The sequence below is a fragment of the Pristiophorus japonicus genome, chromosome 11 (genome assembly GCF_044704955.1).
Source record: "Pristiophorus japonicus isolate sPriJap1 chromosome 11, sPriJap1.hap1, whole genome shotgun sequence".
NCBI classification, from domain to species: Eukaryota; Metazoa; Chordata; class Chondrichthyes; family Pristiophoridae; genus Pristiophorus; species Pristiophorus japonicus.
In genome coordinates, this window is record NC_091987.1 from 125,373,953 (window position 1) to 125,395,826 (window position 21,874).

A 21,874-nucleotide genomic window follows, 5' to 3' on the forward strand; every position below is an offset into this window, starting at 1 on the left:
GCGTTTCCTGTTTCTAATTCAGTTTTCCCACATTTACAGTTTTTACTTTTCATCTTGAAATCCGTATCTTTTTAAACTTACATACTTCTGCAAAGGTAAAGAAGTTCTGCCAGATATGAGGTGCATTACAGCAACATCCTTTAATAGTTTTCCTACAATTCCTTGGTTCAACTCATTTGCAGCCATCTATTTTACTTCAAAATCGAAAACTGCTTTAATGACCTGGCACTGTAGAAATACAGTCCAAACAGTTGGGACACTGCTCTCCTGTCCAATGGCCAGGAAATTAATTTGAACAGTCCTGATTCAGCTCCTTGTAAACATGCGTCCATGGCTCAGGACTTCCCACAACTTGGCGCCTATCGGCAGGAACTAAACAGCCTCATTCAGAAAAGCTAGAGAGCTTGAAAGAGCTGGTGTGCAACAGAAACCAAGATACGGAAGAGGCACTCTCCTGGGACTGGGGTTTGGGTACTTGGAGCATGATAGAGGGAGCTGATTACTACGTCCAGCTTGGTCCGATGGTATTCTTGCAGAAAATGGCCAGCTCGATCTAGACATACGATGGACAACTCAGACACGCTGGGAAGGTTAGCGTGGAAGGAAAGGTTGAGGGAGGTAAGGCATTCCAGCTGTGAGGTCCAGAGAAAGAAGTGATTTAGAGTAGAAGACAGTGTGAGAAGTTGACATTTCAAATCAGTGAGGCTGCAGGAAGGAACAAAGCAAGAAGGCTTATTTGGCTGTTTCGACAATTGAGCAACCCATTTTCACCCAAACTCAAATAACCGATCATCCACACATTATCCTGTGTTTGTCCTGGCAAACATTTCTCCCTCAACCAACATCACTAAAACAGCTTATCTGGTCATTAGCACATTGCTGTTTCTGGGAGCTTGTTGTGCACTAATTGGCCGCCGCATTTCTCACATTGCAACAGTGACTACACTTTAAAAAGTACTTAATTGGCTGTAAAGCGCTTTGGGACATCCTGAGGTTGTGAAAGGCGCTATATAAAAGCAAGTTCCTTGTTTATACTTATCCAACAATATAGTATTAGGGATTAGACACACACCCATAGATAGGTATAGGACAAGTCCAATATGTATCTTGATGCTCCATTGAATTCTGATTATTCTCATTGCTGCAACGATGGAACAAAGTTGACAAAACGTTATTCCACAACCAACTTGGATGGTCTCAGAAGACATAATATGGCTGAACCACAGTGAAATTTGGCAGCTCCAAACTATCATTTGTGTGCTGCATGTGTACCATTACATATGTAAATATAACATAATCATAATCTAGAACAAGGACAACTGTGTCCTTAAACCAGTCACTGGTTTTGAGCTGGAAAAATGGTCAATTTTGCAACACCGTCAATTTAAAAACCATGCCCTCAAATTCTACACAAAGTTTACAACACCCATTTACCCTACAAGTATACGGAGTAACACAACAAACCATACACAGATACCCCATGGCACGGACTCTAGTCGGTAAGGAGTAGGCCATTCAGCTCCTCGAGCCTGCTCTGTCATTCAATTAGATCACGGCTGATCTGCATTTGTTAGGAATGCAGAAAAACATGGAGATCAACTGGTATAGATTTCCCAAAGCCTAAAGCAGCTTTCAGCAACAAGTGTGGTTTAGGTTATAGCTCAATTTTGTTTTGCAAAGGTTATACCAGGCTACAGTAACACATGTAAATAGCCATCTTATGTACTGTGACCCATTTACCATCAAAAACAACTTATGAAATGAATTGCAATAGTTGATTGTTACCTAGGGTTACCTTGTGTTTTAAGATTTTGGATTAACAATTAACACATGTATGGTCAACGCCATCTCCTTGATTGGTTTCGATCACCTCAGGGTCAGAGAGGGATTTTCCAGAGATTCTTTCCCCTTATTGACCCTGGATTTTTTCTGTTCTTTTGTCTCTCCCAGGAGATGCATGGCTGTGGGAGGTAGGAGGTGTCTAGTCAGAATGCTCCAGGCATCACGAGCATTAGGCAGGATTGATGAACCAGCTGGTCTTTTCCTGTCCATCATAAAGCAATCTATGTATGCCAAATGATCTACACATTTATATAGTACCGTTGAGAACCTCAGGATGTCCCAAAGTAATTTACAGCCAACTAAGTGCATCTGAAGTGTGGTCACTGTTGTTATGTCAGAAACATGGCAGCCAATGTGTGCACAGCAAGGTCCCCTGCTCTTCTTCGAATAGCGCATGGCATCGTTTACAACCACCTGATTGGGCAGATGGGGCCTTGGTTTAACGTCTCATCCAAAAGACAGCACCTCAGACACTGTAGCACTCCCTCAGTACTGCACTGGAGCATCAGCCTAGATTTTGTGCTCTCTGGAATGGGACTTGAACAGACAACCTTTTGATTCAATAGCGAGTGGTACTAACCTGGCTGACCCCTAATATATATGCATATAAAATCTAAGCCTTTGCATAATTAGCAAGGTAAATCTCAATGTGAAATGTATAAAGCAAATAGAGAAACACCCAGATTTTCTTTATTCAGGCTTATGGACATTTGGAGAAATGTTTGGGCCTCGACCATGACATTAAAAGGTAAAGGAACCTCTTAAGGAAAGTCATGTAAATGGCAAGAACCTAACCCCAGGGTCAGATCCTGGGTCATCTTAAAGTTTCTTTTTAAAGTACTTGGTCAATGCAATCTTGCATCAAAAGCTCTTTTGCAACATCCATTTATGTTTTTTCTCGGTCTTTATTTTAGCAAACACTCAGCAGTGACTCTACGGGCTGGATTTTCGGCCTTCGGGGTTTTTCGGTAAACAGGAACGATACGTGAAAATTATCATTTTCGCTGCGCTACCGTTTTTAGGCCGAACCTTCGGCCTTTGGGGTCTGTGCCAGGGGCGCATCGGTAAGGGAGACATTCCACGATTACTCGTGGCCCAAAACGCGAGTTTCGGCAACTTTAGTCCGGGGCTGGGGGGGGGGGGGGGGGGGAATTCCAAAAACATTATACCACGACCCTTAACTAAGTAATCGCTGAAAAAAAAATTTAAAAATAAAAACTTTAACTTACCTTTATTGCAGGTTTTCTGACTTACCGCTGCTAGCAGGGCTGCACCGATAGGTTTGATCTGTCGGTATTCTGGGCACGACGTTTGGGTCGGGAGAGAGCCAAAATTGGGACGCAAACGCAATCCGAGTCATTGCATGGTGGCGCATCTCTCCCCCGCGGTACTTGGAAGCGCCGCCGCAAACAGGTACCTGAGGTTCCCGCCCGGGCTTTGCGACCGGGTTTTTGCCACGGAGGGTCAAATCACGGCCAAACCCCAGTCGCAAACCACTTGAAAATCCGACCCATTTATTTTGTTTTTGAAACATTCAACATTTGCCTCTTAAAACCGCCAAATTCAATTGACAGGCATGATGAGAAGCAGTCGCACTGATAACCTACCAAAATGGATGAATACAGAGCAGCAACTGTGGGCTCTTGTAACTCAGCAACTTCTACTGAATCATATCAGTCATTCTGTATGGGTAAAACTTCAAGTAAGGGAAACAAAACTGGCCCTTCTTAAAAACTGTATATCCTCTTGGGGACTCGGTGGCCCTTTGGCCATTGGAAGCTGGTTTCAAAACCAGAAGTGTCTAATGGGATGATGCTTTCAATGGGGAACTGCTGCTCTGAATGATCCTTTGTCAAATGCAATTGGGCAGTTTCAACCATCATTCCTTACAGTTCCCCTTGGAATAAAATCAGCTATAAATTGGAAGTTTCATTCAAAGAGCCATAATGTTGACTGGTGCAATGCGGAAAATTGATTTTTAAAAAAGACACTGATGCAGTACATGCTCCTCTACTGGGATTCAGGATAAGTTAAGGCACATTCTGAAGCTGAGTTAAGCCTCCATTATACCTGACCTGAAGTGCTTGAAGCGGACACTGGATAACACCAGCTACCCCTGTGCCATCATCCTTCACTTTGATGAGCTATAGAATGTCTTAACTCAGCCTGAACCTCAGAGGAGAAGCATTTGCGTGCAAGAGCTGAGCTGCCAGGCTAGTCGTGCTTTTTGTTGGAGGTGCCATCTTCAGGATGTGTTGTTAAGCCAAGGCCCTGTGTGCTCTCTCAGGTGGACGTAAAAAATCCTACAGCACTATTTTGAAGAAAAGCAGGGGAGTTCTCCCCAGTATCCTGGACCATATTTATCCCTCAACCAACATCACTAAAACAGATTATCTGGTCATTACCTCATTGCTGTTTGTGGGAGTTTGCTGTGCGTGAATTGGCTGCTGTGCTTCCTACATTACAACACTTCATTACAACACAGAAGTACCTCATTGGCTGTAAAGCACTTTGGGACGTCCAGAAAGATGTTATACAAATGCAAGTCTTTCTTGTTTTTCTTTCTAAAAAAAGGTACGAAAAACAACTTCTTGAGTTACTACATTAAAAAAAAATAAGGCAGTAAGAGTATAACTGATTATAGACCACCAACCAGGTAACAAGTGAGGCACGACCCAAATTTGATTCACGGCAGGAACAATAATCTCACAAAAATACCAATAAATATCACAATATGGTATGATGCCATTATTGGACATGGTCCATAATAAGCCTGTCTGAGATACTGGCTCCCTGAAACTATGTTGGAAGTTTGATTGCAATCCAGCAGAGTGCTTTCAAGCTATTGCATTCGCAGACAGACAGACGACACTGATTACAATACCTGCTTCCCGCTCAGGTTGGAAGCAATTAACTATTGCACGTTTACAGCTATCACAAAGAATTCTCCAGAGTCTGCAACTTCACTGGCATTCCAATTAGATTGGACACAGGACATTCAGACAGCTACAGTTTCAGTTACTTCAAACTTGTCCCATTTCTGTTGTTCAGCACGACACCGCAACCTGAAACGTACATTTGGAACGCATCGCACATGTAAAATTCGGCCCACGGAGCTTTCTTACATTTTACTCAGTGTCCACTCCGAAGAACCAGAAACATTTTTTGGGGTGTGGGGGGGGGGGGGCAACAACACATTTGTAATCACTGAAACACAAATGGATTTTCCGATGTAAAATAATCACTCCTGCTCCTCCCGACTCCACATTCAGGTAAGTTTATTTTAAAAACTTGCCTTGCTGTTTGCAGCATACTGTGGTCCCTTTAAGGACCGCCTGTTAGGCCGCAAATAGCACTGGTTTTCCTGAATGCAGCTGGTGGCCTCGGGGCAAACCAATCTTGCAGTGGGGGCCAAAAATGGGCATTAGGTAAAGGGCTTTACCAATATGGCGGATGACACACTTCGGCTCGTAAGGAGTGTGCACGTCATGTCCGCATGGTGGAGGCTTAAGAGGCCTATTACCGTCTGTTTTCAGGTGCTGGGCAGCTTATTTCTGGGCCTTACTATTCGCAGCTCGCCAGCTTCACGAAAAGCAAGGCCCGAACCCCAATATCAGGGGCACTGCGGGCCTCACTATTCAGACGCAGTGATCGTACTCTGCACCCATTTCTTCCCCCCCGCCCCCGCCACGACATGTGCTCAGCAAAATGTTTCTTTTTAATTGTATTCCTTCACAGGATGTGGGCGTCGCTGGCAATGCCAGCATTTATTGGCCATCCCGAATTGCCCTCGAGAAGGTGATGGTGAGCCGCCTTCTTGAACCGCTGCCACCCTTCTAGTGAAGGTTCTCCCACAGTGCTGAATTTGTCGTAGCAGTTTGGTACAACGGAGTGGCTTGCTCGGCCATTTCAGAGGGCAGTTAAGAGTCAACCACATTGCTGTGGGTCTGGAGTTGCATATAGGCCAGACCAGGTAAGGACGACAGATTTCCTTCCCTAAAGGACATTGATGAACCAGATGGGTTTTCCTGACAATCCAGTAGTTTCATGGTCACTATTACTGACACTAGCTTTTTAATTCCAGATTTATTTAATTATCTGAATTGAAATTCCCCCAACTCATGTCTCCAGATTATTAGTCCAGGCCTCTGGATTACTCGTCATTTGAGAGGGCAGTGAATAGTCAACCATATTGCTGTGGCATTTTTTCCATCGAGGGTCCCGCTCCCCTCCTCCAGGCACTCTGAGGCTATTGGCATTTCTGGCGATGTCCGGGTTAACCGCTGACGAACTACAGGTAACACCGTCTATTGTCGGGTGTGCACGAATTTCTGGGCCATAGACTCATTCTGCAAGTCTTCCGTCAGTACTCTCGTCAAACAACATCTTTAGATGCATCACAGTAAACCTGCTAGCTGTAATGACAATAGACGGTGTTACCCGGCAGCAGCGGTTAACCCGGACATCGCCAGAAATGCCAATGGCCTCAGAAGTCGAGCGCCTGGGGGAGGGGAGTGGGATCCTCGGTGGAAGAAACGGCATTGAAACGCAGATGAGCCAATCCTCGAATTAGTCAATGGGCATCCACAACCTGCAAAAGCTGATGCAGCCGCAGTACAGAACAAGGCAACGGAAGAGCCACCGTGGACAGTCCCAAACACAATAACCGGGTTCAAGTCCTCCGCTTGAGTGTGGAGGACAGTGACTGGAGCTCCGATCATAGTCAACAGTAAAGAAACATTAAGTAGCCTATGTCCATTTTATACAGTACAATAAGGCATTTAGTTTGCAAGGTGCTCTTTATAAAACCCTTACACTATCCAACAAAATATCACAATTGAAGAATCCCATAAAGACTCCCCCTTCCTCCTGCTCAGCCAAACCATAATGCTGTATTTTGGATAAAGTATGCAGTCTCCAATAAAAGATCTAAAAAAAAACTTCAAAGATAATAATTGAACAGCACATGCCAAAGAAGAAAAGTATTAATACACAGAACTAGCAATGTTTATTTAATAAAGTTGATGTAATTACGACAGCAGATGTCAAAATTAAACAAATGGGGGGGGGGGGGGGGGAGAAGACAGAAAATGAAGAAAGAAAATTCTAAACCAGCAACAAAGAGAACGGAGATCAAAAAGTGATGAGAACTTTTATGAAAGCCATAGGCAGAATGACAGCATGAATGTGACAGAGGTCGTGACCAACAGACTGCAGGAGCATTAGAAAAGGATGATGTCTGCAACAGCTCAGAGAAGCACATCAGAACAGGACGAAAAATATTGTTTCTTCAATAATTTATAAAAACGAGAGAAAACACGTCTAAAAAGTGCAGCATTTAATGGGGACAGAATGTTCTGTTAAATTGGCTCATAAGATTTAAAAAGGAAATTCCGACTGCCTAACTTGCAGATCACATCTATAGCACTACTCTCTCGTATTAAAGAGAGAGAGATGGAGAGAGAGAAAGAAAAGAAAAAAGAAGAAAGAAAAAAGGAGAAGAAAGAAAAAAAAGGAGAAAAAAGAAAAAAGGAGGAGAAGAAAGAAAAAAGGAGAAGAAAGAAAAAAGGAGGAGAAGAAAGAAAAAAGGAGAAGAAAAAAGAAAGAAGAAAGAAAAAAGGAGAAGAAAGAAAGAAAGAAAGAAAGAAAGAAAGAAAGAAAGAAAGAAAGAAAGAAAGAAAGAAAGAAAGAAAAAAGGAGAAGAAAGAAAGAAAAAAGGAGAAGAAAGAAAGAAAGAAAGAAAGAAAGAAAGAAAGAAAGAAAGAAAGAAAGAAAGAAAGAAAGAAAGAAAGAAAGAAAGAAAGAAAGAAAGAAAGAAAGAAAGAAAGAAAGAAAGAAAGAAAGAAAGAAAGAAAGGAAAAGAAAAGAAAAAGGAGAAGAAAGAAAAGAGAGAGAGAGAGAGAAAGATGCATTCATATAGTGCCTTTCACAACCTCAGGATGTCCCAAATCACTTTACAGCCATTGAAGTACAGGTTGAACCTCCCTTATCTAGAACCTTCAGGACCTGGCCTGTGCCGGATAAGGGATTTTTCCGGATGAGCGGTGGCCATGTTAAATTGGATGGTACAGGTACAGAGCAAGGGATATCGGGGCTGGCTGGCTTGGGGCTGGGAGTGCGGCAGAGAGATCATGGTGGGGGGAGGGGGCGACGGATCGCGGGGTCAGGCCAGCGAAGGCGGGAGTCGGCAGCGAGGAAGGGCTTCAATTTGTTCATGTCAGAGTTCTGTGCATGTACCACCCGATGGCCGGGAATGGTTCTGGATGAGGGTGGCTCCAAATTATCATCATCATCATCATCATAGGCTGTCCCTCAAAGTGAGGATGACTTGCTTCCAGGCCAAATAGAGATGAGTTCACAGGTGTTTCAATGAAGGACCCAATATTCCAGATCCCGAACTACATCGTGAAGGGTGGAAGATGCCTGTGCGTGGATTTTTTTTAACATGTGGTGGCCGTTGCACACCAGCCACCACACGGGCTTGATAGAGCTAGATCTTGGTCCAGTGGCAAGGATTACCCAAGACTAACTGGAGACCAGCTCTGTTGCACAGACTGAGCGCGCGCACATATCGCAGTGTGGGCTGGCCCATGCTGCCTCTGGGCCCCCGCCTCTTCTGGGCCCCAGATTCACGCCTCTCTTGGGCCCCGGTCACTTCCCTCTATTGACTCTTGCCGCTCTTTCGCCCCTCCTGCTATGCCTGCCCGCACTGCAATCAGCGACCTGGCTTCGTAGCCATCGCCCTCCTGCAGCAGCACGCGCTGCTCCCTGCAGTGGTATACCTGCTGATGGTCTTGCAGGCCAGGACCGCGCCGATTTCCGGGCTGGGCCGCCGCACACTGCTCCCTCCAATGGCCCCAGCCTACTGATGGTCTCTGGATAAGGGAGATTCACTCTGTACTTTGGTAGTCACTGTTAAGCCATGAAACAGTAACAGATGACTTGTGCTGGGTCAGCTATTGTTGGTCATATAAGCTCCGACTTCTATATCGCAAATGCAAAAACTCAGACTTGCAGCTACATCAGACTCGAGGGGCTGAATGGCCTACCCTTGCTCCTATGTTCCTGCATTGGGCCACTAAGCCCTATTAGCACAGTTAAAGTTGGCACTGCTCTATTGTGAGTACGCCACGGTGATATCTGCATTTGTGAGTAGAGTGACAGCTGTCAATGTGTGCCACAGGTCGCGAACAGCAAAGGCCTGCATCCGAATGCACATGACAAACAATGAACATGCAGCCATGACATCAGTTACTATACATCCTGTTGCTTAGTAACCCGTGAACACTCTTTAGCATCTGCTGCTTATACATTGCATATTAGGAAAGCTATTCGTACAACAAATTTAAAACTGGAGTTAATGCTTCTCACGAGCAATTATATGAACTTTTTTGATGCGCCAGTGTCGTTCGGAGAAACATGTGGCCAAATGCTAAGAAGCATCGATGAGTGTAAACTACGAAGGAAATAAATCCCAATTTCTTTGTGCTTGGCTCTGCCACCTCAGCCTCCACGTTCCAGCATCAGTGACACAGAAAGAAAAACACAGGCAGATCTGCATCACTTGGCCTCAAGATTTGCACACAACAGCCAGAATGAGAAGAGCACCTGAAGAACGGGCTATTAAAGCTAGTTTAACAAATTGCACAGGAGAATGCAAACCTAATGTACCAATAGAATACACAGCTCAAGAGCCAGTTACCCATAAAAGAAGCATTTGGCCCAGTGAAATGACACGAACCGGTTACGCTGCCTGCAGGAGGTTTCATTTCGATATGACTTGTTTCGGATATAATCCTTTATTTCTATCCTATGGTATTAGAGTACCGATAACACAGCTCAGCCATAATGGTTATTTTAATCTAGATATACAAACGTTCAAACTGTTTGGGGAAAAAAACATTGAATTACATTTCATTAAGATAACTTTTTTTTGGAGATTATTTTTAATAAATGTTAACTCATTTGCTCAAAATATTTGCTGTTTTCAAAAAAATGAAGTTTCTCAAGTTGCCCACAGAACTGAGCTGGTCAGCTGATTGGTGCAGAATTCTGCACCAAATGGGCCAATCTGAGGACTAACAGAGAGCTATTCATTCTCACGCCCAACTTCCCTCCTCTCCTCTCCTCTCCTCTCCTGAAGATGCTAACTTGTGCTGCGTACAGTTCCACTGGCACTTTCAGCGCTTCACCCAACAAGCCATTCTTCACACCAGCCCAAAGGGGCAGCAAGCTGTTCAACTACAGTAATAATAACTTTTATTTATATAGCGCCTTTAACGTAGTAAAATGTCCAAAGGCGCTTCACAACAGTGTTACAGACAAAGAGATAAATTTGACAACGAGCCACAGAAGAAATTAAGGCAGATGATCAAAAGCTTGTTTAAAGAGATAGGTTTTAATGAGCGTCTTAAAGGAGGAAAGAGAGGCAGAGAGGCGTAGAGGTTTAGGGAGGGAGTAACAGAGCTTGGGGCTCAGGCAGCTGAAGGCACGGCCATCGATCATTGAGCAGTTATAATCAGAGATGTTCAAGAGGTCAGAATTTGAGGAGTGTAGACATCTTGTGGTGTTGTGAGGCTGAAAAAGATTAGAGAGATAGGGAGGGGCAAGTCCATGGAGTGATTTGTAAACAAGAATAATAATTTTGAAATCGAGGCGTTGTTTAACTGGGAGCCAATGTAGGTGAGAAAGCACAGGGGTGATGGGTGATCTTGACTTGGTGCGAGTTAGTACACGGGCTGCTGAGTTTTGGATGACTTCAAGTTTATGTAGTGTGGAATGTGGAAGGCCGGCCAGGAGTGAGTTGGAGTAGTCAAGTGTAGAGGTAACAAAGGCATGGATGAGGGTTTCAGCAGCAGAAGAGTTGAGGCAGGGGTGGAGACGGGCAATGTTACGGAGGTGGAAAAAGGCGGTTTTAGTTATGCTGTGGATATGTGGCTGGAAACTCATTTCAGCGTCAAATATGACACCTAGGTTGCGAACAGTTTTGTCCACCCTCAGATTGATGTTAGGGAGAGGGATGGAGTCAGTGGTTAGGGAACGCAGTTTGTGGCAGGGACCAAAGATAATGGCTTCAGTCTTCCCAATATTTAATTGGAGAAGATTTCTGCTCATCCAGTATTGGATGTCGGACAAGCAATGTGACAACTTAGATACCAAGGGGTCGACAGAAGTGGTAGAGAGGTAGAACTGTAAGCATACAATCAGCATCATAATCCTGTGCTTGGCCTCCATCGCTACGAGTACATTCAGGGGACAATCAGATAAAGATCAGAAGCACGATCCCTAGCTGATTGTCCACTTCCCTATCGCACCACTGCTGAGGCCAACTGAAATGCCCCCAATTGAGAGGAGCTATCTCTGCACAAGTGTAGCTCTCGGCACCACCCTACAAGCACTTTTACCCTGTTCAGTCATCAGGGACAACTAGCAGCAAACTCTTCCGTAACTGTTCCTAAGATTATCGTCATCTTCTAAATTACTCCAAAAATAGGAGGCTGGAGATATCCATCTTATTAAAAGTCTTTTTTTCTGTATAAATGTGTATCTGTGTCATGTATTGTAGAGTCCCTCAGGGTTAGCTGATTGGTCCGTGCTGATCATGACCATGCAGCTGATGATCTCATATGATCAGCACGGACCAATCAGATCAAAATCTATGTAAAAACAAAGTTGGCATGTTTGACCCCACATCAACCTCTCTGGTGTTATTGGACTCTGCAGCCTGCCTGCCTGCCCCACTTGCTCCCAGTTCAACTCTGCAGAGCCTTTTCCTCAGCCTCTTCACTCATAATGCCCAGCCACACCCCAGGTTTAGCCTCAGCCTCCATCTGTGCCCATCCTCCCCCACAAACAAACCTGATGCACCTATTCCTTCACCCAGAGCATAGCCTTGATTCCCACACAGTGCTTCCACTGCCCACTTCAGGCCCCACCCATCATGCCACCTACATTAGTTCATCAACTTGGGCACAGACTCATCCCTGGAATCAGACTGCCCTGCCACCCCGAAGGTATTCCTCCAATGCTTGCAGCCCAGTAGACCCACACCTCCCCTTCCAGCAATCACCCAATCTTGACCACAAAACCTCCAGCATGGCCCACAGCCTTCACAAACCCCAGGCCTACATATTTACACATACTGGAAAAATTTCATAAAATTATATTTCTAACTCAATGTAGAATCAGAGAATCTTACAGTACAGAGGAAGACCATTTGGCCCATCACATCTGTGCCGGCTCTTTGAAAGAGCTATCCAATTAGTCCCACTCCCCTGCTCTTTCTCCCATAACCCTACAAATGTTTCCTTTTCAGGTATATATCCAATTCCCTTTTGAATGTAACTATTGAATCTGCTTCCACCACCCTTTCAGACAGTGCATTCCAGATCACAACAACCCGTCTCATAAAATAAACATTTCTTCATCTCCTCTCTGGTACTTCGGTGTTCTCTGGTTACCGACCCTCCTGCCAGTGAAAACACTTTCTCCTTATTTATTCAATCAAAATCCTTCATAATTTTGAACACCTTTATTAAATCTCCCCTTAACCTTCTCTGCTCTAAAAGGAGAACAATCCCAGCTTCATCCATCTCTCCACATGACTGAACTCATCTCCGGTATGATTAGATCCTAGAAGGACAAGGGCAGCAGGCACATGGGAACACTACCATCACACATTCCCCTCCAAGTTACACACCATCCTGACTTGGAAATATATCGCCTTTCCTTCATAAATCGCTGGGTCAAAATCCTGGAACTCCCTCCCTTACAGCACTGTGGGAGTACCTTCACCACATGGACTGCAGCGGTTCAAGGTGGTGGCTCACCACCATCTTCTCAAGGGCAATTAGGGATGGGCAATAAATGCTGGCCTGGTCAGCGATGCCCACATCCCATGAACAAATAAAAAAATCCTCTGCACCCTCTCCAAGGCCTTGACATCCTTTTGTATATTCGTTTTTATATATTCATAATTTTAAAAGCTTGCAAAAGCTATCTACAATTGGATATTTTTATAATATTTATTTACATCCAATATATATTTATAATTGTATGTAATTTGATACAATGCTATAATTTAATATATTTAGATTTATAGCCGTCCGTATAGCAGTTATACAATTACATGTATTCTATTTATGTTATATATTGTTTATTGCATATGTTTTTCATGTCCATCTATTCCATTTCTAATTATAACAGATGAGACAGAGATTTATTTATGTAACTGTTATAAGCGAGTACAAATTTATGTCTTTATTTATCGTTCTGTAGTGAGTTAGAAGCATACGATTAATTTAAGTTCTCCTTTTAATTTTTAATCCTTAAATTACTCAATAGGGAGCCAGTAAAATACCCAGTGAGATGGGAGTCTGAGAGCATTATGAAGGGCTTCCTCGTGAGTTAAGTGAGCTGTTAGAAATGACAGTGTAATATTAGCGCACGAAGACCACGCATTTGTATAAAATTATTCTACCTGCTTTTTGAATAATTTGTTATTGCAAGTATCGTGTTGGAAATTCCTATGATTCTATCACAGGCTCAGGGAATCCATTACTCTATATGGTGTATTTTGTTTATACCTGTACATGGATATGATTATAGCCAATGACCGCCTTCCGTATGGAAAGATCCACAAAATAGGGTTCAGATAAATTCACAAAGCTGTCTTTATCCCTGAAAACATACAATCTAAAACGCAACAAACAAAAAGGAACACTCTTTCCAAATCCATCTGAAACTGTTAAATCCAATCAATTCCAAGTCTGCTTTCACATTGACACCAGGATTGAAATGAGATATTTTTTCAAGTCACACTGTTAATATTATAGTTAGTTTAAAAAGATCTTGCATTTATATAGCGTCTTTCATAACCTCAGGGTGTTCCAAAATGCTTTACAACCAATGAAGTACTTTTCAAAGTGTAGTCATTGCTGTATTGTAGGAAACACAGCAGCCAATTTGTGCACAGCAAGCTCCCACAAACACCAATGAAAATCACACCCAGAATACTGAAAGGCTGGTGATGCAAAACAATTTGAATAAATATGACTGCTCAATTGAATTCTACGATGCGTGTTACAACAAATAATTTTCAGAAAATAAATTGAATACAAACTATTACAGCTGTGAATAACTACACTTCAGAAGTACTTAATTAGCTGTAAAGCGCTTTGGGACAACCCAACGTCGTGAAAGGCACTATATAAATGAAAATTCTTTCTTTTTTATTTGTAAAAATTTAAAATTCACTATTGTACTATGTAAAATGCTGACAGGCTAGTACCATAATAAAACTGATATGAAAACACATCGGCTGGAGGGTTGCCATGCTCAAAGTATTCAATGTACATTAAGCAATTTGTACACCCTGTTCATAACTCCAGCCCTTCTGAACAAATAGTTCTCTTTAGCTTTGCAATAAATTCCCTCTGGCAGAATGAAAGGGGTCTGTACCTATATAGATAGCAGGATACTTCCAGACAGGCTCGATGGTCAGTTTACCACAGGATATTTCTGCACAATCCCCATCCCCATCCCCCACCCCCCCCAAAAAAAAAAGAGTGCCCAGAGTAAGCAACATCGAGAATTTAATCTTTTTAGATCCAAAAATTAACAGTGAAGAGACAGAGAGGCTGAGAATGTGCCTGATATACAGTGGCCCATTCCCCATCCCTACTCCCAGCTAAAATCACTGCAGAATATTCTAACTGTATTACAACTTATCACCAGCCTGAATAGCAGAGAATTGAAAGAGAAAACAGACACACATACACAAAAAATTAAATAGCAGGATGTGGATGTGGAATTTCCTCTATTTGGGTGGGTAGAAGGGAAGGGGGGTGTTCGAACAATAACCAACACTGGCAGAACAGATCACACAATGTGATAACCAGCAACTTTGTTTTTAAAAGAACTTGGTGAGGAGGAATATTTTTTTTTAAGAAAAATGCTCTAAGAGAGCAATTCCAAAATACCAACAATTGGAAATTTGCCTTCAGTGCAGTGGAAAAATAAAGTTAGTGAAAGGGGAGGATGAAAATGTAAAAAAAAACACAGCCACGTCCCAGACAGAAATATTAAAATAATAAATGATAAACAACAAGAGTCATTGGAAAAGAAGTTGCAGAGAGGCAGTGGCCGAGTGACAGCCAGCCTGGGAGTTGTCTGTCTGTGTCAGCGCCAGCCCAGAGCCTGGCTCCCAGTGTGTCAGCCCCACCGCCCCGACACATTGTTGCCCCGGCTGGCTGTGCGGAGTTTTATCCTCGATACACTGACACCTTTCTCTCTCTCTCTCTCTCTCTCTATCTATCCCACCCCACCCCTTGTCATCCCCCGGGGCTCTACCTGTCCCGCGGGTCGATCCAGCTGGTCTGCCGGGTGTTGTGGTCGATGTAGAAGACTCTGCCGTCGAAGTCGCGGGCTTCTTCCCAGCCGTTGGGCAGCGGCAGCTCCCCGCTCGACCTCCTCCTCGGCATCGCTGCCCCGCTCGCTGCCCTAATGCATTCTCCGAAACCGCGGCGGCGGCGGCGCCCAACCCTGGAGAGATGGCTCCCAAAGCGGCCGACTCCACTCTCATTGCTCTCTACCTCCGCTCCTCCATGTTGGGTCGCTGTCGGGCCGGGAGCGCTGCCTTATTCCTTCTTGGTATTGGCTATTTGCATAAAACTTTTTTTCCCCTCCTCTCTCTCTGAGGTGATTAATTATTAATATATACCAGTGAGGGCCAATCCCAAACAAGACAAAACTTCCATTCAATTAGACTTTTTTTTCTCCCCCCCCCCCCCCCCCCAAATGTATATATTTTGTGTTTCTGGAGTCCTCTACTATTATCATTTGTTGTGCTTCAAACCATTTTTTTTGAGGGGGAATGGCATTGACAAAAACTGTGCACCCAGCTTGGAATTTGTCTTGTCTGGAAAGAAACTCTGGAGTTTAATACCAGTTAGAAAAAGAAATAGCCAGAAAATCATTTGGCTCTTTACTGGTATTTCTTCGCAACACGTAAAGAACAGCGGCCTGCTGCTTTATTCATGCAACGTGAAATACTATGACTGCGGAACTGGTTTTATAATCCAGGCTGACACTCAAATGCAGTACTGAGGGAGTGCTGCACTGTCTGGGGTGCCGTCTTTCGGCTCCATCTGACCGCTCAGGTGGGCGGAAAAGATCCCATGGCACTATTTCAAAGAAGTTCTCCCCAGTGTTCTGTGCCAATATTTATCCTTAAACCAACATCGCAAACAGATGATCTGGTCATTTAAGTTGTTGCTGTTTTTGGGAGCTTGCTGAGCCACCGGGTATCTGCTCAATCACACCCTCACCTCCACCTTTGATGCCCTTGTCCCTATTAAAACCATTATTCTCTCTCACCCTGGTCATTCCCCCTGTCATGGCCCTCATCTCCACTCCCTTAATTGCAATGGACGCAGATTTGAACGTCTATGGCAGTCAACTGATTTAACCATTCAGCACCAGATCTGGCTGGACAACATAAAGCATTATCGGGTCGTGCTCTCTGCCAAAATTGTTCACTTTTCCAGGATCATCCTGGAATGCAAAGATAACCCCGGCTTCACTTCTCCACTACAAACCGTCTTCTTAAACCCCTCTCCCTACCTCCAACAACAAGTGCGAGGTGCTCATAGACTTCTTTGTCACAAAGATTGAGACCATCGTTCAGCTGTCTCTGCTGCTTGCCTCCCTTCCCCTAGCCCACCGGGCCAAACTTCCTTTAAATCTCCCCCCTGCCCTAGCCCTGAACTCGCATCTTCCTCGAGTTTCTCTCCTATCTCCCATCATGCACTCTCCAAGCTCATCCTGTCCATGAGACCCACTTCCTTCTCCCTTGACCCTATTCCCACTAAACTGCTGACCACCCAACTTCCCTTTCTGGCCCCTATTAGCTGATATTATTAACGGTTTCCTCCCCACAGGTACAGTCCCCCTCCTCTTCAAATTTGCCGTCATCAACCCTCTCCTCAAAACCCCACCCTTGACCCCTCTGTCCTTGCAAACTACCGCCCATCATCAATGTTCCTGCAGTAAAGGGAAATGTCCCGTGCAAACCACTCACCAGCTTCCCCATTGTAAATACCGCGTATGTGTGGAAATTGAAAGGGACCACGCACTGAAACAGGCCGCGCAGAACAAAGCGCAGCTTACAGGGAACATTGCCCATCAACACTCTCCTTTTCCTCTCCAAAATCCTTGAACATGTTGTTGCCTCCTAAATCCATGCCCATCTTTCCGCAGCTCCATGTTTGAATCCCTCCAATCTCTGGATTATTACCAAATTGGCATAGGGACAAAAAGGTTAGAGATTTAAATGCGGGGGTCAAAAAGTGTTGTGGGAGGAAGGGGTTTCAGTTCATGGGGCACTGGAACCAGTACTGGCGAAAGAGAGAGCTGTTCCGTTGGGATGGGCTTCACTTAAACTGAGCTGGGACCAAGTGTCCTCGTGAACCGAATAACTAGGCCAATAGACAGGGCTTTACACTAATGAAGGGGGGGTGGGAGGATCCAGGAAACAGTAAATTTAAAAGCAGCAAGAGAAATATCAAGGCTCTAGAGTAGAAATAAGCAAAGAGGGTCAGGAAGTGACAGAGAGAGCAACAAAGGTAATAGGGCATCGGTGACTAAGGTGACATCAAGGAAAAGTAGAAATAAGTCAAAGCTAAAGGCACTATATCTGAATGCATGAAGCATTGTCAACAAAATAGATAAATTAATAGCGCAGATAGAAATTAATAGATTTAATCTAATAGCCATTATGGAGACGTGGTTGCAAAGTGGCCAAGGTTGAGAACTAAATATTCCAGGATACTTAACTTTTAGAAGAGATAGGCAAAATGGAAAAGGAGGAAGGGTAGCCCTGATAATAAAGGGTGGGATTAAGAAGTAGAATCAGTTTGGGCGGAGCTATGAAACAGCAAAGGGCAGAAAACATTGGTGGGAGTTGTTTATAGGCCCTGAAACAGTAGTTGTAATGTAGGACAGAGTATAAGTTAGGAAATTAAAGACGTATGTAACAAGGGTAATACAGTTATCATGGGCGATTTAATCTACGTATAGACTGAGCAAACCAAATTTGTTGTAATAGTGTGGAGGAAGAATTCATGGAATGTATACAAGACAGTTTTCTAGATCAGTATGTTGAGGAAGCAACTAGGGAACAGGCTATTTTGGACCTAGTATTGTACAATGAGAAAGGGTTAATTAATAACCTTGCAGTAAAGGGGCCTTTAGGGAAGAGTGACCATAATATGATAGAATGTCATACTGAGTTTGAAAGTGATTTAGTTAAATCTGAAACTAGGATCTTAAATCTAAACAAAGCAAACTACATAGGTATGAGGGGCGAGTTGGCTAAGGTAGGTTGGGAAACTACATTAAAAGATATGACGGTAGACAAGCAATGGCTAACATTTGAAGAATTAATACATCATTTACAACAAACATACATTCCTTTAAGACACAATAACCCCACAGGAAAAGTGGTCCAAATGTGGCTAACAAGAAAAGTTAAAGATAGTATTGGCTAAGGCTTTAAACTAAATATTGGGGAGGACTGGGGGGTTGGGGGGAGGGATCAGGTGAGGGGAAATTTAAAAAGTCAAAAAGAAAGGAGAAGGCAATAGTGCAGGGTAGCGATGGGGGGTAATGATAATCAGAGTGTGACAGGAAGGGACAGACCATATAAACATAAGAATGCATCAGAAAGTGGGGTCAGAGTAGGGAAAAATGGTAAAAAGACTAAATTAAAAGCTCTTTATCTAAATGCACGCAGCATTCGTAACAAGATAGATGAGTTGATGGCACAAATAGAAATAAATGGGTATGATCAGATAGCCATTTCAGGGATGTGGTTGCAAGGTGACCAAGGCTGGGAACTGAATATTCAGGAGTATTTGCCATTTTGGAAGGATAGGCAGAAAGGAAAAGGAGGTGGGGTAGCTCTGTTAATAAAGGATAAGATCAGTGCAGTAGTGAGAAATGATATTGGCTCAGAAGATCAAGATGTAGAATCAGTTTGGGTGGTGATAAGACATAATAAGGGAAAGAAGTCACTGGTGGGAGTAGTCTATAGGCCCCCTAACAGTAGCTATACACAGAGTATAAATCAAGAAATAATTGAGGCTTGATGGAAAGGTACAGAAATAATATTGGGTGATTTTAATCTTTATATTGATTGGACAAATCAAATTGGCAAAGGTAGCCTTGAGGAAGAGTTCATAGAGTGTATTTGGGATGGTTTCTTAGGACAATACATTGTGGAACCAACCAGGGAGCAGACTATTTTAGATCTGGTAATGTATAATGAGATAGGACTAATTAATACTCTCATAGTAAAGGATCCTCTTGGGAAGAGTGATCATAACATGGTAGAATTTCAAATCCAGTTTGAGGGTGAGAAAGCTAGGTCTCAAACTAGTGCCCTGAACTTAAATAAAGGCAATTTCAAAGGTATGAAGGCAGAGTTGGCTAAAGTGGACTGGGAAAATCGATTAAAGGGAAAGACGGGAGATGGGCAGTGGCAAACATTTAAGGAGATATTTCCTAATTCTCAGCAAAGATATATTCCAGTGAGAAAGAAAACCGCAAATGTAACGCCCCTATTTAAGAAAAGAGGGAGACAGAAAGCAGGAAACTATAGACCAGTTAGCCTAACATCTGTCATTGGTAAAATGCTGGAGTTCATTATTAAGGAAGCAGTAGCAGGTCATTTAGAAAATCATGCTACAGCCAAGCAGGGTCAGCATGGTGTTATGAAAGAGAAATCAAGTTTGACAAATTTGCTAGAATTCTTTGAGGATGTAATGAGCAGGGTGGATAAAGGAGAACCAGTGGATGTGGTGTATTTGGATTTCCAGAAGGCATTCGATAAGGTGCCACATAAAAGGTTACTGCACAAGATAAGAGCTCACAGGCTTAAGAATAATATATGAACATGGAGAGAAGATTGGCTAACTAACAGAAAACAGAGAGTCAGGGTAAATGGGTCATTTTCAGGTTGTCAAACTGTAACTAGTGGGGTGCCACAGGGATCAGTGCTGGGGCCTCAACTATTTACAATCTATATTAATGACTTGGATGAAGGGACCAAGTATAATGTAGCCAAATTTGCTGATGATACAAAGATAGGTGGGAAAGCAAGTTGTGAGGAAGATGCAAAGAATCTTCAAAGGGATATAGACAGGCTAATGAGTGGACAAAGATTTGGCAGATGGAGTATAATGTGGGAAAATGTGAGGTTATCCACTTTGGTAGGAAAAATAAAAAAGCAAATAATTATTTAAATGGGGAGAGATTACAAAATGCTGCGGTACAGAAGGATCTGGGGATCCTTATACATAAAACACAAAAAGTTAGCATGCAGGTACAGCAAGTAATTAAGAAGGCAAATAGAATGTTGGCCTTTATTGCAAGTTGGATAGAGTAGGGAAGTCCTGTTACAACTATACAGGGTGTTGATGAGACCACGCCTGGAGTACTGTATACAGTTTTGGTCTCCTTATTTAAGGAGGGATATACTTGCATTGGAGGCAGTTCAGAGAAGGTTCACGAGGTTGATTCCTGAGATGAAAGTATATGTGCATAAATTTGGATTCTTAAATATTTTAAGTCTTATGAAGAAAGGTTGAGCAAGTTGGGCCTATACTCATTGGAATTTCGAAGAATGAGAGGTGATCTTATTGAAATTTATAAGATTCTGAGGGGGCTTGACAGGGTAGATGCAGAGAGGATGTTTCCCCTCATGGGTGAATCTAGAACTAGGGAGTGTAGTTTCAGCATAAGGGGTCGTCCATTTAAAACGGAAATGAGGAGGAATCTCTTCTCTCAGGGCCGTGAATCTTTGGAATTCTCTATCCCAGAGAGCTGTTGAGGCTGGCTCATTAAATATATTTACAGTGGAGATAAACAGATTTTTGAATGATAAGGGAGTCCAGGGTTATGGGGAGCGGGCAGGGAAGTGGAGTTGAGGCCAAGATCAGATCAGCCATGTTCTTATTGAATGGTGGAGCAGACTCGGGGAGGGGGCCAAATGACTTATTCCTACTCCTATTTCTTCTGGTCTTATGTTCTTATGTAAACATCTTAATCTGGGCCAATATTTGCATAAACTCATTTAAAGTGTATGTGCATAAATTTGGATTCTTAAATATTTTATTTAACCCTTTTTTTAACTTTACGCTGATGCAAGCAGGGTCTAAGCCTGCTTTTAACAGTTGTAAGAGTTGCGTGGGCAATTGCTGGGCTTTTGATGGGCAAATAGCCCAACTCTGCGCCAGAAATACTCAGTTTTCAGGCGATTCAGATGATCTGTCAAGACGTACCTTGACAGATTGCAAGTTAAGGATTTCAGAAATCTGGAAGTTGCTGGGCCTGTCAAATGGATTATGCAGAGTACGCAGTCACGCACACCGCAATTTCAGGGCAAATGTATATTTATACAAAGAAGATAGTGATACATTTGCGTGCATTGATTAGTGAGATTAAATTGTCCTTAATCACTAAGGCAAGCAAATTTTATATCTGATCTGAAAGACAGCACCTCCAGCAATGCAGCAGTCCCTAAGTACTGTACAGGAGTGTCAACATGGATTATGAATTCCAGTCCAAGTGCGGGTCTTGGACACGCAGCCTTTTCACCCAGCTCCAGTAGTGCTACAATGAGCCAAACTCTTATGGACTGTATAAGCTCAGGCGTCACAAATTCCATTCAGAGTCATCCCATTTGATCTCATCCATTCAGAATACCAACTCTCGTCATTATTTTGTGTAGTCGTTTCTTAAATGAGTCCGGTGTCCACTTTTCCTGGTGATCCAGTCCAGCTGTTGACTACCCTCGAAGTTTAGAAATAGCTTCTGCAGTCTGTACTTCAATATGCCTTCAAGCCTTGAAGCTGTGTGGGGCGGGGAAGTTGGATGGAAGTTGTCATCTAATCATTATTGTGTACTTCCTGGCAGCCAGCCAAAGTGGCATTGTTGGAAATCTGTAAGAAAGCTGCCTGCCTGCCTCACAGCA

General features: G+C 43.3%; 1 protein-coding gene across 2 annotated transcripts in view; it reads right to left on the reverse strand.

Moving 5' to 3' along the window:
- wwc3 (WWC family member 3) overlaps window positions 1-15,490 on the reverse strand; it is a 252,076-nt gene extending 236,586 nt beyond the window's left edge. For both annotated transcript variants that reach the window (XM_070893996.1, XM_070893995.1), the window contains exon 1: window positions 15,193-15,490. In XM_070893996.1, coding sequence (XP_070750097.1) covers window positions 15,193-15,323 — 131 coding nt within the window. In that variant the 5' untranslated portion in view covers window positions 15,324-15,490. The remainder of the gene's footprint in view (window positions 1-15,192) is intronic.
- Between the last annotated feature and the right edge of the window lie 6,384 nt (window positions 15,491-21,874).